The 27,723-nt window shown below is 32.7% G+C and overlaps 2 protein-coding genes and 1 long non-coding RNA gene across 3 annotated transcripts in view; all 3 read right to left on the bottom strand.

The window, feature by feature from the left end:
• LOC120353229 overlaps positions 1 to 569 on the bottom strand; it is a 163,066-nt gene extending 162,497 nt beyond the window's left edge. The window contains exon 1 of the mRNA XM_039436112.1: positions 253 to 569. The gene's annotated coding sequence lies outside the window, so the exon portion shown is untranslated. The remainder of the gene's footprint in view (positions 1 to 252) is intronic.
• A 4,867-nt stretch (positions 570 to 5,436) lies between these two features.
• LOC120353230 lies at positions 5,437 to 17,938 on the bottom strand. Its single transcript, XR_005572238.1, has 3 exons — positions 17,706 to 17,938; positions 16,625 to 16,789; positions 5,437 to 5,730 (listed from the first exon to the last, which is right to left on the bottom strand). It is a non-coding gene; the product is annotated as an uncharacterized LOC120353230 (long non-coding RNA).
• A 2,360-nt stretch (positions 17,939 to 20,298) lies between these two features.
• On the bottom strand, positions 20,299 to 26,010 carry LOC111045858 (protein-lysine N-methyltransferase EEF2KMT). Its single transcript, XM_039436589.1, has 4 exons — positions 25,734 to 26,010; positions 25,330 to 25,479; positions 22,902 to 23,093; positions 20,299 to 20,592 (listed from the first exon to the last, which is right to left on the bottom strand). Exons 1-4 carry the CDS (start codon positions 25,821 to 25,823, stop codon positions 20,299 to 20,301), a joined length of 726 nt encoding a protein of 241 aa, XP_039292523.1. The 5' UTR covers positions 25,824 to 26,010.
• Positions 26,011 to 27,723: the final 1,713 nt, after the last annotated feature.

Raw genomic sequence — 27,723 nt, 5'->3', positions numbered from 1 at the left:
CATGAAGGAGTTGAACACGGATAAACAATATTCAAATCAAATATAATATATCTGAAATTACACTTCATCATTGAAATACCTGTAGAAGATACAGAGTCATGATAATCAAGTCATTTAAAACAAGATGACTGATAACTGAAAGACTGACCCAATCAACACAACTGTCAAACCGATGAACAAAATCACAAGAACGGCTGATAAAAAGCTAAAATATTCAATCTAGAACTATTTAAATTACTAAAAATGACTCACTCTTTGCAGAACTGCACCACACAAGTAGCAAAACGAGGCGTTTATCCAAATTAACCAGTAGCCGGATCCAAATTTTCAATCACTGTCATAAACCGGCGCACACTATTTGAAATTTCCAAGACATTTCTACAAGAATTTTGATCATTTTTGAAACATAGTCATCTTAATGACGTCACGTTATTGTTGTAGGGGTTGAGCGAGTGTGAGAGAAAGAGAGGAGAGAGTAACCGGCGTACGCGTTGGATGGCGGAGTGAGAGAGACAGATACATCCGTTCAAGACAGCGGTGAGCAACAGACTGAATTCTAAATCGCGATCTTGGTCCTCCAGCCGCCACTAGTCTTGTTTCTTCCACTTCTTCTCCTTCCTTCTTCTTCTCTTTCTTCTTCTTCTTATGCAGCAGCACCTGGAGATACAGTCACTGGACTACTAAAGGGGGTAAAGGAGGCGTCTGGAATGGGGGGCTAGGGGATTTGGGGGTACACAGGAGAGGTTCAGGATAGATCTTGAGCTGCAGAAGGTCTGCAGTGGGTTGACTGGATCCGGTCGCGTCTGATAGAAAGAGACGACAATACCGTTTTTTGCTAACTCCTTCTCTCTCCCTCTATCACTTCACAACTATGACAATACTGGAGCATCTACTTTCTCTGTTCTACACCTTCGAAGCTCTACTGCATGATCTGTTTTCTTTGTTTTACTTGAGAAGAATGGTTAAAATACTGTCTCGCTCTGACGGGCACTCACACAAATCTGTCTTTTTCTGATACTGGCAAAGGATGATTGAACTGTATTGTTGTCTTTGTCTGATATTTGCCTCAAGAAAAATGGTTGAACAATTTGGTTCTACATTTGACAAATAGTGATTGAATAGAATAGAATAGTTCTATTTCTGCACACAAGAGTACGTTATACAATAAAATTGGATTACATTTTTCTCTCTGATTAGACAGAGAAAAAAAATCATTATTAGTTGTCTCTGTTTGGATCGAGAAATATAGTTAATTCATTGGTTGTCTTTGTCTAATACATTTGGTAAAGGATGATAGAATTCTATTGTTTTCTCTGTATCACTTTTGGCAGTGGAAGCAAAATATTATTATTTGTCACTTGGTTCCAAAAATAGTTACATTATTGGCTGTCTTTGACTGATTATAAGCAGATGATGATTAAGTTAATTTGATCCATTAGTCTCATATGAAAAACTCGACTAAATCATTATCTGTTGAGTCTGTTTTGGATGAGACTGGTTGGCAATTGGAAATTAATGGGTTTTATCAAAGTAAACCCAAGATTTTTATAGAACTTGAGTTTTATTTGTTTTACTGCCGGAAAAATGAAGAAAATTCGTTTACTTTTATTGTTATCTCTAGCTGGAGAAGCAGGACACTTTTATCTATTCTCTCTGTTCAAAAGCTGGTAGGATATGACAAGCTTATCATTTTCTTTGTCTTACAACGGGCGAAGGATGATAACATCATTTACCATAGACTCAATTGTTCATTATTTAGTCCATGCATTTACTCTCCTTATATTACTACAATCGGAGAAAGGAAAAATGAGTTTTCCAAGAGTGAGACTTGGTCTCAAGAAAGTCGAAATGACAAGACTAACCTTGTTTCTAATCTAGTTGAGAGTCAAAACTATCCTTGAGAAATAAACAATATAAATTTTATGATTAAAATACTAATTAAATTGAATGAACCCCATAAGAAACTTACTAAATCTTTTGTTTTAGTCACAATTTGGAGTGCAAGTGAAGGAGAAGAGCCCCTTATTTTTTAAGATCTATTTATTTTGGAACAAATATGATTGTTTTTTATAGATATTGCACCTCAGAAATATCACTAATTCCTATTTTTCGAACAATTCATGATTAGATGAGGATATCAGTAACATATCGTTTCTTCTTTAACAGCTGTGAAATGTTGATTTTCTATTTCCGTCCAACATCAGGAGAAAGATAATTATTCCTTTTCTGTCTTCCAGTCACAAGGCAGACGATATTATCAGTTCTGTCTTCTAAATCTGGAGATGAACGACACTCCTTTCTCTGTCCAACATTCGTGGAGAAGATACAAGATAGTTGACTGTCTCTGTTCCTCGACTAGGAAAAGTGAGAGAGTCTGTTCACATAACGACACTAGTCTTCGGTGCTGCAATTGTATTGTTTTTCTGGGTAAAGCAGCTGGTAATAGTGAAAGTTATCCTACCATAATTCAGCCTGAAATGTATACTGAGTTGAGATAATCGGAACTGATCATGAGGCTACATCATGATAATAATTATTGTGAACTATTGATGATCACCAAATAAATAAACTATATTGATCACAATTTGTGAATATAATATAAAATAGAAAAATATTGATGACAGAAGAATAACACCCATATCCTTTAGGGTCTGTTATTGGCTCAATATCGGGGACCGAGCTTCGCTCTGGAGTACAAAAGCATAAAAAATGTATTACGAAAGAAGAAATCGTAATTACATTCATACAGAAATGTTCTATCTAATCACAGTTAATTGAGATTAATTCCCAAAGGGAAGGCAAAATTTTCCCTCACAAAGGCCCGGTTGCTCAAAAGCCGGTTAAATTTTAATCCTGATTAATTTCACGTGAACCAAATCAGAGAAGACCATTTAAAAAAGATTGATCTACTGGAATTAATCAGGATTGAAAATAACTCGGCTTTTTTGCAACCGGCACTAAGTACCTGATTGAATGATTACAAAAGTTCAACAGCTAAGTCATAATTTTGACACAGTCCACCATACATGAACTCGCTCACTCACTTCCATCACCAACAGACGACGAAATAATTATTATCAGCTGTTTTTCTAAGGATGATTAATGATTAATCTTTTAATGTCCTTCAGCGAGTTTTCCAAGGGATGAGACCTAGTTCAATCGAATCTTTATATTATAACCCTACTATGTTCTGAATTTCGTGAGAATCGTTAGAGCCGTTTTCGAGATCCGGTGAAATACTAACATATAAACATCTAAACATCCAAACATCTAAACATAAAAACAGAAGTTGCTCGTTTAATAGTATAGGATAATATAATTTCATGATTAGTCGCATGATTACATGCAATCATTGATACTAGTTATCAGAACCTCTCTTTGAATGTGACAAATATCTATTATGAGGATTCTGCCACTTGGTTAAAATAATTATAAAAGAGACAAAGAAAATGTTTAAAAGGATTCTAAGATGAATTTAATTTACATTAATGATTGAATAAAAACAAATATATGTTGTCAAATTCTACACAGTTTTATTTGGTACACGACCATGGTTTCGTGACCACACCATTTTGTACCAACATTTTTTGACTAGTTTGATTTTTTTGTACCAAATAAAAATGTGTAGAATTTGACAACATATGTGTGTTTTTATTCATTATGGAACGGTTCGACAATATTGACAATGACTCATTCGAGTTTTTACATTAATGACTTTTTCATATGACAATTTATCCGTGAAAATTGATGCAGAGTGAATATTTTGAATTATACCAGTGTTTATAAGAATTTTTAAATGGGAAATTGTAATTTTCTGTTGGGTTGATGAAGAATATGATCATAATGATATATTAACTTAATTGCAGAATGATATTTTTGTTCATGAGATTCAATGAAGAGATAATTGCGCTTTCCAGTAGGTTTAACCTGAGACAAGAAACCAACAATTTAACGGTATCTTTATAGTTTAACAGAGAAAGGTAAGCCTAAACAACTTATACAATCACAAGAATAGAGTAATAATTATTAATATAATAAGATTGTTGAAGCTGCAGGCCACTCTAGTCAAGATGAATCTATGAAAGCAATAATTTTGGTGATAATCAAGACTGACTAGAAAAGAATTTGGAATATCAAACAACGATGTAATTTCTTCAATTTATTGTGATTCATAAATTATTATTATTCAGAGTAATAATCTAAATGAAGATTTATTTTCATCAAGAAAAATGTATAATTCAAATTGTTGATGGATCTGGAATATTATTGGGAAGGAATATTTTTCATTGGACAAAACATTCAGTAAATTTATTTTTAGAATAGATAATAATATGTCAAGTGGGAATGAATTAATCTGAAGCTTAGTGTAAGTAATTAGTGAATTAGTATTAAGGCGAGGCAGAACATCCAAAAGGATCTCTCTGCCAATTAAAGTCATAAGCATTAATGAATCTGAAGATGAGAAAATACCAATGCAATTAAGTGAGAAGGAGCTGAACAGTAGGATTTGTGATGTAGCATCACTATTTTTAGAATAAATTGAAAAAAAAAAACAGTGATGTTTGTACACAACCTATGATTGCGAGAATGTAGGGAGTCATGATGCAACCAGGCAAACCTGATTGGGATCTATTAGGGATAATTTTTTGAACTCAATAATTACTAAGCATTAGCATTAGCTAAAATTAAACCAACTAGTTCTATGAGATAATATAGGTGGAAACAACGACTTTTATGTAGAAATATACATTAGTTATAAATCACTTTTAGAGTGAGAGAATATATGTGGAAAAAGTTAATAACTTGAGAGAATTAAGGCAGATTCAACTACTTTTATAAGCAATAAAAAAGAGTTATACTGAATATAACGTTTGGAAGAGTGGATTCTTGAATAATTAAAATTTCAATTAATTCAAGATATTGTTTAGTTATTTATTATATACTTACGTATTTATTTAATTATTTATTATAAGTTACTTATTAAGATATTGTTTTGTTTGTTCCAATATTAAAGGAGTTACAATAATATTTTTTCACAACTAATCAACCACACCAACTGCCCAAGACACCGATCTAGTAATTATATTACATTATAATATCGACTCATCAATACAAATTAATTCAATAATTGATTCTGTGATTCATTTAAAGTATTATGTCAACCTTCGAAATTCAAAATCTTCAAATCATTATTCCTGGATCAAAAATCAAGTGACAAAGCAGTGTGTGATATCTTAACCTCAAACTTTGGACAATATTAACTTTTTATCAAAATTTTTGGAGAAAAATAGTACAGGCTCAGCCTATTTTTTAATTATATTATGATTGTAGTATTTTGTACAATAAATGATAAATAAATAAAAAATACACCAATTTGGTAATATAATGTATCAATTTAGTCATGTTATACACCAATTATAATTATTTTTCTTCATTCTTTATTTTTACATGAAAAACATGATTTCAATTAATAATTGGTTATAACATGGCTAAATTGATTTATTACATCACCAAAATTAGTACATTGATGAGTAGATATAAATAATGGAAAATTTACTCACTGTCGAATGGAACAAGCAGCGTAGAAGAGTTGAAAATTGGTATCAGAGAAGTGGCTCCTCTATATTATTGTATTCATGGGTAAAGTCATAGCTGGGTGAGTCAGGACTCACACCTGAATGTGATGTCTTGTTGATACTGTCACACTTTGAACACCACCTTTGGATGGATCTGCAAAGAGAAAAATAATGTTAGATTGAAGATATCAGACCAGTAGCCTATATTATTTATTTAAATTTGTATTTTTACCTCTTCTTTGTAAAATTAATAACTGACCATACTTAAAAACTGACAGAAATTGAGAAGAAACTTCTTATTCTTTCAATAATGTTTCGGGTGGACACGTTACTTCGTCGGTCCCGGCTGCCTAAGAAGCTGTCGTTAGGTCATGTCAGAGTCCCTGAAATTTATAAGTTGCGACCTGAAAACTCTGACACCAGACCTGATCCAGCCAGGTCACTCGATATCTATATATATAAAAGCGAAATGGCACTCACTCACTCACTCACTCACTCGCATAACTAAAAATCTACCGGTCCAAAAACGTTCAAATTTGGTAGGTATGTTCAGTTGGCCCTTTAGAGGCGCACTAAGGAATCTTTTGGCAATATTTCAACTCTAAGGGTTGTTTTTAAGGGTTTAAAGTTCGTCTTTTAGCATGTATATTCTTCTTCTCCCAATCTCTTAATTATAATTGAAATTTCCATATCATATGTTACTATAGAACTATAATCTAGATAGAGTACCTCTTCGAAACAGTTGTTAACTGGCAACTAAATTAATAATTTTGTCAGGTTGGCATTAAGTTGAGTTGACTTTGTTAGGTTGTCACCAAGTTGAAGATTTAAATGCATTTATCGCGGAAAAATTGATTGGGCACTGCTACTTCAATCCTGGGAATATTATATTACTAGCCGTCGACTAGGCGAGCGGAGCGAGCCTGCTGATCTCATTCTTGGACGATCCAGTCGGGGGTCCAGGGGGCGGAGCCCCTTGGCTAGACGGATATGGCGAGCGAAGCGAGCCTGACGGCTAGTAATTATTATAATAATGCTTTATTTAGAGTGTAATTGATCAGATACTCTACAATAACGAATTCTTATTCAATAATCCAGGTCAAGATAGAATCGGTACAGTATTTCCTACAAATTACTCGGTCAAGTAATTCAATAATAAGGTTTATACAGCTCAAGAAATATTGATGATTACTCTTGTTTCATTTGTTCTTGATAAAACTTTGTAAACGAAGGAAACCAATCAACTACAATTGCTCATTCTTTCAATAATAAAATGGAAGAATAAAAGGAGAAGATAATCTATTTGTGAGATTTGATCGTAGACCTTGAGAAGTTTATTTGCACATTATGATGGGTCTATTATTTTATAGATGGATAATGAAATACACTATAATTTAGAACTAGATTGCTGGAACAAATTAAGGCAAATAAATAAATCATGCGCACCTGAGACTTACTTGAAAAATTTGCTTCAATAAGAATATTGTTTAAATTATATTCTTTGTCAAATCATATACACCCAAAAGCAATATTATATCATTTTTGTACCGTACTTCATTTTGATCTTTGAAGATGCTTTATTTAATGAAGCTTTATATCATACTAGCCGTCAGGCTCGCTTCGCTCGCCGTATCTGCCTAGCCAGGGGGCTCCGCCCCCTGGACCCCCGACTGGATCGTCCAAGGATAAGATCAGCAGGCTCGCTTCGCTCGCCTGCATTTTTCATTTGAGCATTTTTATCATATGTTAGGACAATCCAGTCGGGGGTCCAGACTAAACGTCTGACTAAACGGATATGGCGAGCGAAGCGAGCCTGACGGCTAGTAATATAATATTCCCAGGATTGAAGTAGCAGTGCCCAATCAATTTTTCCGCGATAAATGCATTTAAATCTTCAACTTGATGCCAACCTAACAAAGTCAACTCAACTTAATGCCAACCTGACAAAATTATTGAGTTGCCAGTTAACAACTGTTTCGCATAGGTACTCTATCTAGATTATAGTTCTATAGTAACATATGATATGGAAATTTCAATTATAATTATTTCAATTATAAGAGATTGGGAGAAGAAGAATATACATGCTAAAAGACAAACTTTAAACCCTTAAAAACAACCCTTAGAGTTAAAATATTACCAAAAGATTTCTTAGTGCGCCTCTAAAGGGCCAACTGAACATACCTACCAAATTTGAACGTTTTTGGTCCGGTAGATTTTTAGTTCTGCGAGTGAGTGAGTGAGTGAGTCAGTCAGTCAGTCAGTCAGTGAGTGAGTGCCATTTCGCTTTTATACATATAGATATCTTTATCATTATAAATAGAGTAGATGATATAAGATAGATGATAAAGATATCATTATCTTTATTTGTTAAACTTATATTGATTCTTTATTGATTCATACAACAAGTACATCAATAGAGTAGAAGATATAAGATAGATGATAAAGATATCATTATCTTTATTTGTTAAACTTATATTGATTCTTTATTGATTCATACAATAAGTACATCATCAAAAATGAAAGGGAGAGGAAAAAATAAGGTAACCTTGTGCTACTCCTTTAGATAAGATTACACATATAGTCCGAAATAGGTTAAGTCTTGTAGTTGTTCACTTCACACAATTTTCAGTTCTCAACTATTTTCACAAAGTAGATTTTAAAATTTAGATGCTTCAAAACCAAACATAGGAGAAAAATTTTAAATTATTATCACTAAAACAAGAAATATTTACATATTAAAGGAATAATTTTGAAGGACCAAGAAAACAACTTAATCCACTTTAAACAAACTTTAAAATGATGCTTTATATAAAGATGAGGTGGAGATGATGTGCATATTGAAATTGAAGTAATAACACTGTATTTGAGCTGGTATTGTACCCTAGTCATACGAATTTACTTTTCTGTACCTATAAGTAATTGGAAATTTGAAGGGGGATTATATGATACCATTAGCATTCGAGATAATTGAATATATCATAGCACATCTCTAATTCTACTCTCTTTGAATGGTTTCAAAGCTATAGAGTATTTGCACAGGCCTACTTGAGAGCTCTGGTTGTATTGTTAATTCCACTTTATTTTGTATTACACTTACAGGTATAGGTTTTTTGTGCAACCAAAACATCTTACATGAGAAACTATAGTCTTGTGAGTGAAATTGGCAATTCAAACAGTTTTCTCGATCATGTGAAAGTTCCACAATATGTTGAGTAAAAATACTAGAAAATTGTCAAACCCATAGATTCTATAATGGTTCGACAAAATCTGTGGTTTTGACAATTTTCTAGTATTTTTATTCAATATGAATAATTACCACAATATCAACTTCACAACTACACAGAAAACACCAATATATATTGAACAATTTGTATCAAGATCGAATGCAGCAATGGTTTGAAATAATTTATGAAGATAAACAAGTTTTGTACAATTTCTCCACTTTTTCTGCAGATACAGTAGAACCTCGATAATTCAGACCTCTTCAATTCATAATCCTCTATAATTCGTTTTATAAGCTTGGTCCAATCAACTATGAATTACAGAGGTTCTACTGTACTTTAATGTGTACTCTACAAGAATTTAATTCTCCCAATAACTACCAAACCATACCAATGCTTGGTCCAATTGACTATGAATAACAGAGGTTCTACTGAGCTTTAATGTGTACTCTACAAGAATTAAATTCTCCCAATAACTACCAAACCATACCAAAGCTTGGTCCAATTAACTATGAATTATAGAGGTTCTATTGTAATGTGTACTCTACATGAATTAATACTCCCATTAACTACCAAACCATTCCAAAGCTTGGTCCAATAAACTATGAATTACAGAGGTTCTACTGTAATGTGTACTCTACAAGAATTTAATTCTCTCAATAACTACCAAACCATACCAAAGCTTGGTCCAATTAACTATGAATTATAGAGGTTCTATTGTAATGTGTACTCTACATGAATTAATACTCCCATTAACTACCAAACCATTCCAAAGCTTGGTCCAATAAACTATGAATTACAGAGGTTCTACTGTAATGTGTACTCTACAAGAATTTAATTCTCTCAATAACTACCAAAGCATAGTCCAATTAACTTGGATTACAAAGGTTCTACTGTACTTTAATGTGTACTCTACAAGAATAAAATTCTTCAAATAACTACCATAGCTTGGTCCAATAAACTATGAATTACTGAGGTTCTACTGTACTTTAATGTGTACTCTACAAGAATTAAATTCTCTCAATCACTACCAAACCATTCAGATCTTCAAGGTCAGTTTTTATGTGACAACAAACACTACTCGGAGTGATTGATAAGCGGTTGCGTATCAGTCGATACTACATGTCAAATCTTTCAAATAAACGTTGGAGGCTCGTTGCGCGAGTAGAAAGCCTATGCTAAGTGTAGGCCTACTCGTTTGGAGCGGTACTCGACTGGCAATGAATCAGTGACAACAGCCGCTGAGGAGGAGAGGAGGAGGGAAGAGGAGTAAGCAGGAGTCAACCCACTCGCCAGAGACAAGTCTTGTGCGGCCCACACACACTCGCCGCATAAGGCAAGACAACTGGCGCGCGCATAGACCCAGATCGAAGCCGTTTTCTTGCGATGTTTCCTCGGAATTCTGATGATAGGTGTGAGGAAAAAAGCGGTCGAAGGACGCCGCATCGAATAGTTCACACTGGTGATCTGTTATGAGTTGTTCAAAGAACTCAAAAAATACTTTGAGTTGACGATTTTGGGAAATTTGCTTTCATTTTTAGTGATATTCACCAGAGAGAAATGATGCAATTTTATTAACTGCTTATTATTAAACCACTTTTTGCTATTAGAAAAATCTGGTGTGGTACACTCACTCAACTTTCCTTGCTCATATTTGAAACTACGATCAGACTTCTGTATATGTGTATATAATTTTTCTTTGTGTGAATTGTGAAATTCGATGATTTTTTAGTCGTCATTTTATTAAAGTCGTCAAAACAGCTGTTCTACAGATGAAATATTTCGACTATGTGTTCTTTTTATGAACTGCGCTACCTACCTACCTCATGCACGAGAAGGAGGTTACTAAGTCCATTTCCCAAGGATGGGGTGGACCCCCCATTGGTTTCCCAGAAAGGAGACTCATGCCAGTTGATAGAACTATAAATAACTATACAGGGTATGAATTTGAAAAAATCGGTCAAGTTATTTTTGAGAAAATCGTGAAAAACATGGTTTTTTAGTAATTATCCGCCATTTTTCTCAAGAATATTACGGAGCTCCTGCAATTTTCCCAGGAAAAAAACTCATGTCATTTGATAGGGCTTATAAATAGCTATCCATGGTATAAATTTGAAGAAAATCGTTAGAGCCGTTTTCGAGAAAAACGTGAAAAACATGTTTTTTTTAGTAATTATCCGCCATTTTTTCCGCCATCTTGAATTGAATTTCTTATTGTCGGATCCTCGTGGTATAAGGACCTTAAGTTTAAAATTTCAAGTCAATCGGTTGATTAGGAATGGTGTTATCGTGTTCACAGACATACACACATACACACACACAGACCAACACCCAAAAATCATGTTTTTGGACTCCGGGGGACTTGAAACGTATAGAAAACTTGAAATTAGGGTACCTTAATTTTTTTTGGAAAGCAATACTTTCCTTACCTATGGTAATAGGGCAAGGAAAGTAAAAACGACTAGCAGTCAGATATTATCATTTCTCTCTGGTGAATATCACTAAAAAGAAAAGCAAATTTTGCAAAATCGAAAACTCAGTCTTTTTTAAGTTCTTTGAACAAGTTCTAACAGATCCCCAGTGTGAACTATTCGATGCGGCGTCCTATTTATATAATATCTGATATTCGTTTTTTCTAATAGCAAAAAGCAATATTTATATTGACTAAAAAATAATATAATATTCAAATATAGTTATATTTTGTCTCTGTATTCATTTTAAACATTCCGAATTCCTCGAAGATATGTTTCTCATTCAATCGATGCTGACAGTTTGATGTTAGGCTGGCCACTAACGGTAGAGCATGCATGATAAACAAGTATGTGCACGCATGTTTATCATGCACACGCACATGTACATCATGCATGTTTCTCATCAGCGAGAGGCTTACAATATAAAATTGAGAACCAATAACAATTAATAAATAACTGTAGAATTACGAATTATAATGATAGAAGAATAGTTCAATCTCAAATAGAGCAGCAATGTAAAAATAAACAACAAAAAATCGGAGATACAAAAACCTAACCTCCAAAAATGTTACTGGACGTCTTTAGCTGTGGTGACACAATAATGTAAGACGTCATGTTGTTTACCAGGCATGTCCTACTGTTAGTGGCCAGCATTAGACTCACTGTAGATGGGTTACAGTGGAACTTAGATATAGTATATATACACACACCGTACATTTGTCTCTGCAGTCCCTTGAAGCGTCCGCCATATAGCTGTCAACCTTGATATGGTAATTACACCCCGATTTAGTACAGACTTTGTAATAGTACTTTTTCAGAGTAGTCACTTGACAGTGCACGGTTCTAGAGTGTTCTACTGTAGGCTACTGTATCTCAGAAACATTCTGGTAGGTATGACGACAAAGTGACTAAGGGACGCAGCATCAAATACACTGGAGATAGTACACACTAGATATATAGATGTATAATGTATCTATTATTGGTTTTGTTTTCAAAGTGTACGTTCTGTGTACAGTAAATTGTTCCAGTTCCAATCGTAAATTGTTCCATCCCGTGACTAGTGCAAAATGTTCCCATGGAGCGCCATTTCAAAATCGTTGGTTCAAGCTTTTGGCCCGCACATATAAAGTTGATTTACACTAAAATGTGTCGTTTACTAGCTGCGTGAATGAAGAAAGGCTGTTTTACAAACCTACCGTCTAGAAAAGTGTAAATATATTTTATTCCATTACTCTCAAATTTTCTATCGAGAAAAATTCATTTAATGAATGGTTATCAAACATCATTGTTGGTTATGTATTCTATGCTATGCAATGGTAAACAAACTATCAGCGCATGCGCAGAGAAGCAAGCAGACTACAATAATTGACCAATGAGAGCTCAGATAGTTGGCAATTTACCACACTTCGACTGTGGGGCAGAAAGTTGGAACTGGAACAGGATTCTGGAACAGAATCTGTCAAAATTCCTCCCATGGAACGTGGAACTTTTTACTTGGTAAATTGTGAATCGGACAATTTACCACATTCCATGTACACAGAACGGGCCCAAAGTTAGTGAGGAATACTTTGGGTTGAAATTTATGAAAAGTTTTCTGTTCCAAATGTGTTGCCACGGAATTCTGAAGGCTTGATGGAAAATCGGTCCAAGAACGAGGCATCAAGCTGCTCATTTTGATAATTTATAGAATAAGCTGTGTATCATGGAAGTATGCTTTTCTACTAGTCTTACCTCAAAATTCTGATAAGTATAACAGGAAAGAGGTTGGAAAACGAGATCTCCAATATTTCACACTGAGGAATCGTTCGTTATGAGTTATACTTCGAAAAATGAGTAAACTTTGAGTTGATGTTGAAGAATTTGATATAACCTAATCACGGAATAGATTATTTAACAATGATTCAAGTGGTATGTATTGTGGTCTATGAAAGCATGGTCTATGTGATCTGTTGAAACTGTAAAAGAAAGTTATAAGAATTGATAGATAGACCAAGAACATGATCATGTTTCAGAAATTTATATGAGCTGTAGTAGACTATAAGAACTGTAGAAGAAATTGATTAAAAATAATATAGAATAGAATTTGGTTTTAATAGAATGAGAAGTCTAGGCTAAAAAAAATTTCAAATAGAGTATACAATATGGGAAGATCCACTGGATTATAAACTTGACCAATCAAAGGAGAGAAATAATCACTTCAGTTTGATTATCTGATTAGACACTGTCATGATCACATCTAATACAAGGCCTCGGCCTACGATATTGCAACGTCGCAGTGTAGGCCTAGGAATCTAATACATGATTGGTGAAAAAGATCAGCTGGTCTTTTTTGAAATCTTTTTCACCAATCATGTATTAGATTATTAGATTCTAGGCCTACATTGCGACGTTGCAATATCGTAGGCCGGGGCCTTGTATTAGAGGTGGCTATGACACTGTTCAAGAGAATCAACATGACTTGAAACTCCAAATAATTGATTACAATCAGCAGAGTAGAGAAATTCAAAAAATATAACATACAGGATGGAGAGGAATATTAGATTTAAAATTTGAGCTTCGTAGTAGTTTTTGTGATTTTTAATTCAAGGGGAGAAAAAATTGAAATCAATAACTCTGTTTTTTATCTATCTTTCGATGATAAGTTTCTTTGATATATTATAGTTTCCACTCCTCTCTATCCTTATTTTTATACCATCTACCAGTCTATTACATGGGAAACCATAGTTGGCTTGGTATTTTTCCTCCTTTTCATTCTATTCATCACACCCAATCATGAAGCCTGTTTTTGTAGTTCTATTTGAAATTTGTATTTTGATTGTACTGCTTCTGTATTTTGATTTTTATAGTGTTAAATTTATCTTGAATTGAGATTATTTTATAGGTCTAAATTGATACATTTGAATTGTATGATTGGAGATTCAAACAATATTCTCACCACTGCATCAAATTGAGCAATCACAAAATTAGCAAAACGATGCCACACTGAATCTTAACACAAATGTTATAAGTATTGATGAATAACTGTTTGAATGATGATATTATTATGCGATTGCCAATTAAATACCGTACCAAATGAATCACATAAACAAAGAGCAAATGTAAAAAAGCTTCAAAAAAGCTCCACTATGTGAACCAAAGTCAAAGATGCAAAAATCTCAATTCAATTGCACACGTAAAACATGCAAAGGTAGAAAAAGCTTCAATTCAATTGCACACAAACAATATTATCTCCTTCCTTACAAAGATATCAATTGAATACATAATTGTTGCAAGCTAAATCATAGTTTTGTTCGGACAGCATGGCATTTTATGAATGGATAGCTGGAGAGTAGGCGTATGGGCAAACTGTGGGTAGTCTAACTGTGAGACTTCTCTCTCTCTCTCTCTCTCTCTCTCTCTCTCTCTCTCTCTCTCTTTATACCGAGTGCAACTTCCCAAGCTGCAATTCATTACTGTTTACACAAGAATTTGAAAATAATGAAATTGTCTGCCCACATTTCAAATTCCTTGCGTTTTCCCCACTTTAGCACACTCTGTATCTGCGATATTCATTAGAGATAGGTACTATACTTAGATGCAAGTATTACATTTCAAGATTCCTATCAAGTGTAATATTCCAGATACTATATTACCACAAATGTCTAAGCAACGGAAGTGATAAAGTGAGCGGAGAACAAGTGAAATCATAAAGTTTTTGAGTTATCTATTAAACTAAAAGTTTATAGAACGAGTGTGATGAAATTTGTATGAAAATACGATCTAAAATATTGAATCCATGAGGGAACAAGAATTCATCTAGCAATTCTAGAGCGGATAACTGGCGTCAAAATTATAATCCTCCTTGACAAAAATTATACGGAATATTTCAGTTATATAATGCAGTACTGAAGAATAGTGTCTTACATTATTCATTTTTTCAGTTAATTCTAAAAATGAGGTGGTACATCTTACAATTATTGATATGACTCGTTAACACGGCTTAGTTAATTTGGAGCTCAACAAAAATCTTCATACTATAAATGATTAGCTAAATTGAAATATTAGAGAGATGTTATAGATGAGGAGTCCAGATTAATTGTATTCTAACAGATTCTTAACCAAACATTCTTCTTCTCGTGCTATTGGAGTACATCATAATCATTAGCCTATGTACCTCATGTAACTCATGTACCTATGTAACTCATGAATCTCACTCTGTATTGATGGACGAACTTATCATGAGGCCTTTTTGATCACTAGTATGAAATAGTTATTTGTATATCTAGAGTGAAAAGTACTGTTATTTCTCCCTGAGGGAGAAAAAACATTTTTCACTCATGATATACACAACATTTTTCCTCCACCTACATTTCTATAAAAACTTCAAATAAAATAATTTTTAAAAACGTACGTGACCAAACAATGTGTTACAACATAATCTAAAAAGTAAACAAAATCAGCTGGCTTGTAATCACAGTTCTCCGCCGACAGCGCTATCTGTCGGCAAAAGTTGTAACAACAATGGCCGCCACAACTACAGCTATGATGAAGTTCTCGTTTCATATTTGATTAGTTGATGAGGAATATTCGTTGGCTGGTATTTGAATAACATGGAATAAAAAATTTTTACATTTTTTTAGTATAGTGATATGAAGTTTGTAATAATTTTAGCATACAAACATAAATTTCATATATTGATCAAATGTCTGGTTGAGGTATCGAATTTAGTTGGTTTAATGACTACTCTATTTATGCTTCCTCATCTGAGCTTAGACCTTCTAACCTATTACAATCTTAGACCAGTTATAGAATAGACACGCTGGGAAGTCTAGCCTCTGAAGCCAACATCTACTGCCATATCTCCAAATCGTGATGTCATCATCGGATAGAAAACTTTCAGATTGTGTCTATTTCAGAAGGATGTAAATTATTATTCATAAAAATGGTAAACTCCCGCTGCGCTCCCGCTGAAATAGACACAATCTGCTATGGAAAACAATGTAAAAGACTCTACAGAAAAGTTTTCTATCTGATGCTGACGTCAAGATTTGGAGATATGGCAGTAGATGTTGGCTTCATCGACTTTCAGTATGAATATGCAATGGGCCGTGTCTATACTATAACTGGTCTAAGATTACAATGTAAGTTTTTAAAATAGAGATGCTTCCTATGTTATTTAAATGGAGTCACTTTTTCTCCCCAAGGAGTTTTTCTGTTTTTTACTACCGAGAGCGAAAAAGTGACACTTTAATATTATGTTTCAGGCAGTAAAGTAAGTACTTTAGACAGTAGGTGGAGGAAAAAAAAATTCATAGATATGAATAATATATTGCAATTGCTCTAATTATTAAATTTGGACGAACATTTGGGAGCATACCTGATCAGGAGGAGCCTTGTTAAATCCTTGTACCGGCAATAGTTATTAGCGCTCATCAAATCTCCTTTCAGATACTTTTCAGGGTAGTTGACATAAATTAATTTGGAATTTCTTGAGATGATAAATCAGATAATTTGATTGTCTGAGTGGATCACAAAGTTTGGCCTGAAAAGTTATAAATCAATGTATTGAGTCAATAAGTAGTCAATTGAGACTAAAAATGATATTAAGACAAAGTTCACACTGTTTAGATTTTAAAAATGGGTTCTTGAAACCCGAAAGTACTCCAGTTAGTAATTAATCGAAATCGTTTATTCCACAGGACTGAATGTCGAAGTTCAAATGAAAAAAATAGTGTGATAAATTCCACACGTTGTCTACATAATATTAGGAGATTTGTTTCCTCAATTCCTTGATTGATGACTTTCAATCTAGTAGCTTTCATCACTTCTAGTAAATGTTTTGTTTGAATTTTCGGTTCTTTCATTATTGCATTGAATCTTTCGGAAGAGAACCTGACCGAGAAGATAGGAGCAGATAGGAACACTAGGCTATACATTGCAACTAGGAGATTGAAACCATCAACTAGAAGAAACAATTAAGTAAAAGGAAACCCGTCATTGGAAGAATTCATTGATACAATATTAGTTGGGATGAATGGTCCAATACAGTACAATAGGACTTAATTTAGAAATAAATTAGTGTAGGGTACAATTATATTACAATATTTATTTAATTTTTCACATGAACATCATTCCATGAGATCCATAATCTGCACTTTCTGGTTTAGGCCTAGAGTCAAGAACACTGTACAATTATGCTTTCACTTCAGTTTCAGAGAAGTCTTCATTTCAAAAAGAAACATTTGGACTTGATAAATACCAACACTTTATAAGAACTGGAATCATTCCTTGACTACCGACGTAATTCTGAAGGTTTTTATCGGTTCATCTGAATCAGGGTAACCGAGGCAAGGCGAAGCTTTTGCAAGTTCAGTCACTATGAGACCACTGTCACCTGGAAAGATGAATGTTTTTATAGAAATAGCAATATAATATAGAATCATTTCTAGTGTACTTACATTATTACAAAGATGATCCAAAATGAATAGTTGGTATTGATCATTCCATTGCTTCTATCTTCATTATATTCTTCTATAATCTTCTTCAATATATTCTATCTTAAATTCTTCTGTCAAATGTATGTTTTCTATCTGGTGCTTCTATCTTTTTCTGGAGTGCTCACGGAAATCTTTCCTATAAGAGTGAAACATGGAGATACTCCTACGAATAAAGGGATTCAAAAATCATACATAATTACTGAAATCAAAAGACTACAATGTAATTTTTCTAAAAGAATTCCAAGGATTTGTAGATTGCAGATTTTTATGTAAATGCATGTGTCATTTATTTAGTTAAATAACTAAATTTGAAATTCATTTCATATAATATACAATAATACGAGTACAATTCAACAAATTATTGTATAAATCGATATTGAATATTGTGAATTGCATTCTTTGTCATGGAAGGAAAGTTCAAATTCGATCAATATTGTTTACCTATTTTATGCGTTGTGTAATACAATAATTAACAAGAATACTAATCTAATAATAATCTAATGATGTATTTTGAATTGGGAATCACATCTTTTTCATAGAAACAAAGTTAATCAAAGGTCCTTGTGTTTAGTACATTCTTGAATGAATGGATGAATGTATGAACCAGGAACTATGTCAATAGGGAAAATTTGGGAATGGAACAGTTTTGAGCTTAAAGCTTGTTGTTCCTTTCCAACCATTCATAATTGAGAATGATATTGTATGTATCAATGTAAAAATGAATAACTTTTTATAATAACCAAGTATTAACGGTATCTTTTTCCTATGATATTACCACCAAAAATATTTGGCCATAGAAGGCATAAAGTAGATTGGAAGTATATTATATAGTGGTAATAAAAGTGCACTCAAATTATAACATTAAAACTAATTCCCACCAAATCATATTGTCAAAATATGAATGATGAATTGAAATTCAAATGATGAATTGGGAACTCACAAAAAACTAAGTGAATAAATAATAGTCAATTGCAGTGTGAAATTCAAAATGAGATAGAATTCATCACTCATGTGCTTTGAAAAACAGGATTGATATTGAACACAGCTTCGAATAGTTTGACATGATTGTGAAATCACACAGCAATGCCAGTCAATTCTTGAAGTCTAATATCGTTAACGATAGTAAATAAATGAATAGTACCAAATAAATTATTGTCAACAAATTCATTTTGAACACAGACAACGTCAAAGAGAGAAGAGTAATCATAGTAATCATAGAGAAGCAATATGAAAAGAATATCAAGAACTATTTACTTGGAAGAGTTTTAATTTTTCCTAGGAGTGTAGTAATTTTTTTCAATTAAATATAATTTGATTTCAATTACTTTTGATTGAATTTGTAAGATTTGTTCATAATATTCTCTCACAACTCGATCATGACCTCTAAAAGTTTTTAGCGAATAGCTTCGTTTTCAACAATATGCTGAGAGATAAGAAAAAAATGGAATAGTATGAAAGAGTAATTCAAGAAATCAAGCCAATAGAAGCATTGGAAACAGCAAAAACTGGAGAATGATTGTTTGTGCATTGGCAATTCATTGTTATGTCATAAAGTAGCTTCATAGAAAAGGTACGGTATAGGATAACAATTTGTCATAAATTCTGTATTTTTTCATTAGGGCTACTCTTGAATATAAATGGAAATAAAAAACTAAGTAGCCATTTTGAAATTGTTTACTCACAATTATTTACAATTGATTAATTCTCCAGACACTTGATAATGGCATCATAGCCGAAACATGTTGTGAGCGAACAATTTTAAAAAGGGTACTTAGAATTTATTCTTATTTATCTATATAATAAGAGAGAGTAGGGCTGTGTTTGTTCGTGTGTTCGCATCAAAACATGTCAACTTGTGGATTGCATACCGGAAAAACAGGAATGATTTAGATCTCCAAATTTTGCACATAGATTCTAAAAATATCAGTACCTTGCACCTCGAAGCCCATATTTCAATTTTCCTTCTAGATTTTTCAGAATAAATGTTTAAATTTCATTGATGGTGCATACGATTTCATGAAAAATAACCAAATCATAATATATGATCGAAATAGAACTGGCTTAAACACGTATACAAGTGTAAAGGATAGGAAAATTATGTTTGACGCATCATCACATCTGAACTACTGGACTATTTAAAATTCTTTTAGATTTCATTACGTCAAGTTTTCAGTTTTTCAAGTTTTAAAATAGACCCTTGCGAAGCACGGGTTACCTGCTAGTATTTCATAAATTCTATATCATCATGAATGCTATTAAAACATCAATCAAGAATGACATAAAATACATGTACTACTGATTGGTACAGAAGTGCATGGACGGTTGATTGATATAGAATAATGAGTAAAAGTAGTAAAATATTTATAGCAGGTAATATTGGTGTTGGACCACATATCAATATGTCTCCAGATATCAATACCGTATCATTGATTATTTTTGTATGAGGTGTCATCAAGGACTCTGAGTATTCTTAAAAGTGTCACTATTTTGATAGAATGAATGACTAAATAAGAGAAGAAGCATTTCATGATTCGGACAGTGATACCGCATTCTGTCATAGCAGAGCGTTCCATGAAAGCTTGTGATTTATCAAAGCAGACGAAAAACAATAAAAATATCTGCCTGTACTGTAAGTACCGGAATGCAACTGTTCCAAATTCAGTTTCACATTTGTCTGCAACTGTTTCAACACTTCCGGATGGCAGTCTGAGAAATAGAAGTGAGAGGGCTGACAGAAAGACATGAGTGACAAACCGGCTAATCCAATGCCTGAGCCGAGTTCTAGGATGGTTTTTCCTTCGATGAGACACTTATTCTCCCATAACCAGTTGGTTAGAGCCAGAGCTCCCTGTAAGAAAAAATACAAATATTAAAGATTATTAGAGAATATTGATCTACTAATAATTAAAGTTCTGAAGTTTTATGAAAGCGGAAAATAATAATAGTTGCTATCTAAGTTGTATTATTATTGATTGAAATTTGAAACCAAAAACCATTCTTTTATTTTATCAGAAATATGTTGATGACTGCATGTACTTGGTGAAAAAAAACTGTACTGTAACAACTACTGCGTGTTATGAAACTTACCAAGCATTTTCACTTTCAAAAATGAAATAAAGACAATTATTATGGGTTTATCAATCTATTTTATATGGTTTTTGATCAAACTATGTGTTATCTAAATTTGGGAGAGGAATAGTACAAGGTTACCTTATTTTTCCTCTCCCTATCATTCTGATAAATATGTACCTACTTAATTGTATAAATGAATAAATGAGAAAACATACTAGGAGTTCAATTCATGAAGATGAATCTTCAGGCTTTAATTATCGACTTTCAACACTGAACAGAGATCTAATTACCAATGGATTTGGAAAGTGTAGATTTCAAATTACAGTAATAGTTTATTTCTAATAAATGTAGAAACTTGTCAAAGGTAATAAATTATGTAAATAAATAGATCATCATCATCTTCTTATGAGGATTAGGCTCTAATGGCCTGTACCGGCATCCATTTCTTTCTTGGTCTTCCTATGCCTCGCTTTCCTTCGGGTTTGTACTCCCATGCTAATATTGGATGGCATTGTGAATAAATGAGTAGAGATCAATTCTCTCAATATTTCTTCAGAATATCCAAAAGAGGATATCCAAGGTAAGTTAAAAATTGACGAGTATGCTATTATTTTTTTTTAATTTAATTGATTTAATCCTCTTAATCTTCCGGTTCTACATTTAATTCAGCTCTAAGGTTGACATTTCTTATTTTATCCAGTCTACTACAACCTTTGACCGGAAAAATCTCATTTCAGTAGCTTGTATACGAGATTCAATTTGTCTGTTTAGAACCCATGCCTTGCTACCGTATGCTATTAACAGTATTGCCACTGTACAGTGAAACTTCAGCTGGGTATCTTGTATCATTCGCCTTCCTATAGCTCGTCTTATAGTGCCACAGACCGCATTGAATCTCGCTACTTTTTCACCAACATCTTCATCCTTATCGAATGAAATATGGCATCCCAAGTAGCTGAAGTTTGGAAGTGATTAGCTCACTTGATCTAATGCTTGGTTGTCTATCAAGATTTTCGATCTGACTGGCCACTTTATTTTATTTATTTATTATTTTACAAAGGCGACTTTCTAGAAGGAATTTAAGCCTAGGTGATGATGATGAGAAGAATTATAATACAATGAAGGTAGAGTTATGAATGAATAAAAATTATAGGTTATGCTATCCACTTGAATTGATTTGAGTCCACTTTTCAGTCCAGAAATAAATAAACTAGAAATTTTGAATTTGATTTGATTAAAAAACGAATATAATAGAATGATTACATTCAATAAACTCTCAGAAGTTGAAAATATTGAAGTTATTAAGAAAAATTTTGAACCAGAAATAAAACACAAAAAAATAAACACTTTCCTCTGAATGTCATTATCTTGAATTTTTGAGGTGAGAGTTTAATGCCGAAGTCCGACCAAATTTTGTTTAGCTTGAAAAGAGCATATTGTAGTTCATCTCCCGTGTTGAAAATGATCACAGTGTCGTCTGCATATAGTAGGGAATTCATAAATACATTATTGCAAAGCTCTATCCCTGAGTCAACATATCGATTCAAAATCTCGTCAGTGTATATATTGAACAGCAAATCAGTAGGTGAGATCAAAATAGAAAAAAATCATGAGTAAATTTGTGGAAAAAAGTGGGAACGATTCTAAACACACACACAGTGCACTTCGTGCCATCCAAATAATAAAAAAATAAATGGAATTTTATTTGATCTGATTAACATTTTTCCATAATCTTGAGAGAATAGTCTATAAAAATGTAGATATCCTCATTGGTTTGGATGCTCAAGTCTCTTCAGAAGAAGAAAGAATCATGAGATAAGTGTTTCTATATTTTTTTAGTTACATGAGAATGGGAAGCATTTTTTGATAAGTCTTCAATTACTAAATAAAATATGAAAAAGTTAAACGTAACATAAAGTTAAATTTACATTCGTAAATTGTATTTTGAGAAGTGAAAGTGATATAACCAACATTTTTATTTGGACAGTATAGTATAAATTGGAAATGGAACAGTTTTGGGCATGAGCCTGTTGTGCCTTTCCTAATTTTAGGTATTTGTATACTATGTGATAAATAAATAAATACCTGCCAACTGCAAAGGCCAGTTGTTCCTTGAGATATAATGCTAGACTTCTCCGACAATGTTATGTAATTTCCATTTGGTAATCTGTAATGTTTATAATGATAGCTTCCAGCTTCTTCATTGGCATCTTTATTGAGTAGTTCAACATATTTCTGATAAAGCTGCTCCGATACCTCAATTCCTCTCGCTTCCAACTGAAAACATGATCAATCGAAATTAGTTAGCTTTCCTGCAAACCTTGTAAACATATTGTGCCTTATTCATGCACTACGACTAATTTCAAGAAGGCAATATGCTTCATAATGTTGAGTGAATAGATAAATTACTCAATTACAGTATGCAGTATGGTACAGTATTCTGTATATTATAGTACTGTACATTTTGAAAAACTCAAGTCAGGAAAACTTCCAAGCCTATCTGAAAAAAGATAACGAGAGATAATGCGGATCACACATAAACTTTGTATTCAGCAGATTAGTTTTAAATGGACTAGGTCTTCTCAAATACCGAATTCCTCATTAAGCAATTGTCGTGAAATAATTAATCACCTTTCTACTTTAGCTGATCACAGGAATATCACTCTATTGTATTATTATTATACTAGTAGGTAACCCGTGCTTCACAAGGGTCTATTCTAAAACTTGACAAACTGGAAACTTGACCGAGTGGAATCTTGAAGAGTTTGAAATAGGCCTAGACCATCATCGGTTAATTAAGAATCTATATGCAAAATTTCAAGTTAATCAGTCCAGTAGTTGAGACGTGATGATGCGTCAAACATAATTTTCCTATCCCGTAGGCTACGTGTATAAGCCAGTTCTTTCCTTAATTATAGTATAGATTAGTATAGTCAATGAAACCATTACATTGAATCATTGGTTCCCAACCTTTTCTGCTGTTCATACATTTTCGCGACCCATTAATAACTATTAGTTCTGTGAACAGTAGACCTCACGCAGTTTTCTCATCAACAAATTTCTGATGTCACCTGTTCTAGTTGATTCAGTTTAATCACAATTTACAGTTGAATAATAATTTACTCTTAGAAACTGTTATTTGTTTTCTCCTAAATCAAAAACTCACTTATGTTAATAAACATTCTCAGTTCATGTTTGAATTTGTATCCCATATAATGATTTATACAGTTTTGTGATAAACTTTCCATCTCATAAAAATATTTCTAAAATATTTTTTTTTCAATCAAGAATATTATAATTTCTTCGGCATTATTCAGTTTTTTTTTCAATCTCCTATTATTTTTTTTTCAAATGTGAGAATATTGATACTGATGGGCACGCAACATAAAAAATATTGAAACCCTACCTTAAAGAAATAGACACGACCAGACATTTTTGTAATGCATGCAAAGAATAATCCACTTGTCAGCTTATTGATTATGAATAATTCTATAGTCTGATTGATCCTATCTTCAAAGTAGATGATATAGTGATATCAGAGTATGGAGGAATTCCTTTTCTTTTCATATTATCCTTAAAATCAAAATTTCAAAAAACCTTGTGTATACATCGACGCGCAGTTAAAAAGGGAATATTCCTGCCAAATCTCATCGAATTCTATCAACGCGTTTGGCCGTAATCGCGTTACATACAGACAGATAAAAGAAAATCGAGTTGAAACATAGACCTCACTACGTTCGGCCAATAATAATATCGAGTGACCTGGCTGGCTCAGGTTAGGTGTCGCGACCCATTGGAGCTAGTGGACGGATGGGAATTGCTGAATTAAATCAAACTTGAGATATGGGCTACCCTTGATTTGAAAACTTGACCAAATTTTTAATAAATTTTGGCTGCAAGAACTGAATACATTAAGACTAGAAAATGATAAATAACTGGAATCAGGTTGATACTGAAAAGATTGATCATGCACAACTGTAGCTCAGACAATATTCTATGCCTTCTTTAAGAGTTATTGAGTTAAATTTGAGGTGAAAATACGGTACCTCTTTTACTTGGATTGATGAGCTGATAATTTATTTGGTTGTGACTAGCATTCAATAGCTTATTTCTTTTTTATCTCTTTTCTGTATAGGGCTACTTGTAATATAAATATAAAGAAAATAAAAATCTCAGTACCCTTTTTTTGAAATATTTTATCACAACATGTTTCGGACATTTATGCCATTTTCAAGTGATATGAAGTGAAAAAAGGGTACTGAGATTTTTATTTTCTTTATACTTATTCCTTTTTATTTTATCTTGACGCAACTTTTTGGTTTTTGATAACACCACGGACATAAATCAAAGTTAATTAGCAATAAGCTTATCATAAAAGCTCTCTATGAATAATGTGTTTGCAAAACAAATTCTTAGATGATGATAGGCTTATATGTCAATAAATTTCCCTTTCTAAGAATAATTCCGGGGCAATCATTTTTGCATTATTCAAAAGCATATTCTTAGTTCTTACCTTCTTTACAATCAACTTCAAGAAGTATTGTTGGTAGGAAAGTTTTAACGGATATTTCTTGACAAGAGGATGATTTACTGTTCCATCGAGTATTTTCAACTGGTTTTCTTGACTCTCCGAGTAGTCGCAATTAAACAATTCTAGGAGATCCTGAAACAAAAAATAAGTAGCCTAAATAATAATTTGAATCTATTTGATTGATCAGCCAACACACGTTTTAGACTACCTTCAAGAATTACAAAACTATTTCATAAACAGACAAGATTAAAATACTCACTGAGTTTTGGTTGCAAGCATTCAAAGAGTCCGAATAGCACAAAGCATGTCATGTGTCGTTGAATGGCGTTTAAATTAAAAGTACATTTACAGAAAATAGTGTTAAAATATTGGAGCTGTATACTTACATCCCATTTAAATTTATTTAAATTAGTAGCACTTAGAAAAAGCAGTTCTAGAATCGACAGTTCATCTGTTTTTAATTCAGATTCACTCATTTAGAACCAATTTATCTAACAAAAACAAGTTTATCATGCAGGAGAATTCAACAATTGATCCTATAATTATTATTCAAGTACTGTACATTACTAGAGGGTAGTACTTATTCTCAGAAAGCTGAAATGCTGAACCTCATACAGAATAATTTGACGCACGACGACAACAAAGACACTTTCAGATTTTTAGGTTAGGATAGCCACTGCCATTTGCTTATAAATTATTTCGTCACTACTTCTCTTCTTTCTGATTGCATGGGCATTGCAGTAATTGCTCTTGTAGCGCTGATTTCAAAATTGTTGTAAAATAAATATTTTAAAATTATGGAATCTTTTACAGTATTAAACTATAAATATATTCCAGAATTAGAATTTTTCAATGTTTCAGGATTTATTTTGATCTGATAAATATCTTTTCATTGAATTTATTCAAGCCTATATCCCTGTATTTCTTGAAAAATGCGCTCTTTTTCCTTTTTTACCATCTTTTTATAAAAAAAGTCATTTTTAATTATTTTCTCCATAATTTCTATAATTTTCTCAGTCCTAAACTCATGAGATTACTTATTATAATTTTTGGAATAATTTCAAGATTTTCTCATCAAGGTGGTTGAGAAAAGGGAAAGGGAATGAATAGTATATTTCGCACCTAGGGCCGAAAATGAGATATTTCCGGCTCGAAATCGGTTTTTAAGTCCGAGGACGTAGGCCGAGGACTAGAAAAGATTGAGAGCCGGAAATACATTTTTGCCCATGGTGCGAACGCTATTTTTCGCCACACCAAAAAAAAACTTCCCAATATATAAGAAATTAAAAAATAAATAAAATTCAAACAGCCTATTTTGATAGTTTGAATCTTGGTTATGACAACTTTCACTGTCAATTAATTTCAATATTACTAATTAATAATTTACAATAGTGACAATATTTTTATACTATTAATATTTCGAATAATTGTTTGAATTTTTATAGCTCGCGCTTTGCGCCTGGTGCAATATCTCATGGATAGATGGATGAATAGAATTTTCATTACTATTTTGAAATAATGTGATTAAAAATTAATATAATTGCATATTTCACAGTTTTGTCTCAAAATATATCTAAAAAATTGATTGAAATTTAAATTACGGTAACTAATATAAAAAATAGCTAATAAAAGTCGAAATTCATCGACAAAAAAAAATGTCACACTGACCGAGGTTCGAACCTAGATCATATTTGTAATTCACTGAGCTTTGAGTTCTGATGTAGACTATTATACCTTTACGCTCTCGGCCATTGCATATTTATGATTGAAGAGGCCTGTAAGTCAGGTAACGTATGTAGGCTACTAAAATATAGTGTAGCCTATAGTGGCAAACTTGAAGCCGGTTTGCCGGCATTTTCACAACAAAATATTGCTCTGAAAATAGTTAAATCATAGAGAAAACATTCGAAGATTCAATCTTGAGTGGGCCTAATGTTTTCTCTATATGGTTTGATATTGAAAAAAAATTATCTAAAAGTTTTAATAATGAATTACGGAAAAATTACTAGGAATTTTTCAGTCAAGGCTGAGTTTCACCAGTAGGCTTTACCTTAAACTTTATATCTCTGCTGTATTTTCCTATTATTATTGTTGATTGTATTGCATTAAGAAGTGGAATTCGATAATAAAAAAGAAACAATTATTACTCTACCTCACTTTTAAATATTGATACAATTATTGTACTTTGATTTCAAATTCGATTCTTCACTTTTAAAGACTTGCGATACTTACCTTTCTGACAATGGACAATGCAGCCAACATTATATTGTTGAGGCTATGGAGATATCATCGTATTCTATTGTTTGATATCAAAAACACAATAATAAATATTAAATTATGAAACAGTAATTCATAAAATATATTATAGACATGATA

This window comes from Nilaparvata lugens, chromosome 10, assembly GCF_014356525.2.
Source record: "Nilaparvata lugens isolate BPH chromosome 10, ASM1435652v1, whole genome shotgun sequence".
Taxonomy (NCBI): Eukaryota; Metazoa; Arthropoda; class Insecta; order Hemiptera; family Delphacidae; genus Nilaparvata; species Nilaparvata lugens.
The sequence above is the reverse complement of the archived record's forward strand: the minus strand, read 5'-3'. Positions and strand labels throughout refer to the sequence as shown.

Bases quoted from the DNA above. Each gene is read 5' to 3' on its own strand.
- LOC111045858 (XM_039436589.1), bottom strand. From the start codon at position 25,823: ATGAGTGAATCTGAATTAAAAACAGATGAACTGTCGATTCTAGAACTG. The intron at 25,480-25,733 runs GTAAGTATACAG...TTTTTGTTTCAG, and splicing joins TAAATAAATTTAAATGGGAT to GATCTCCTAGAATTGTTTAA. The intron at 20,593-22,901 runs GTATTTATTTAT...TTTTTCTTACAG, and splicing joins CTGGCCTTTGCAGTTGGCAG to GGAGCTCTGGCTCTAACCAA.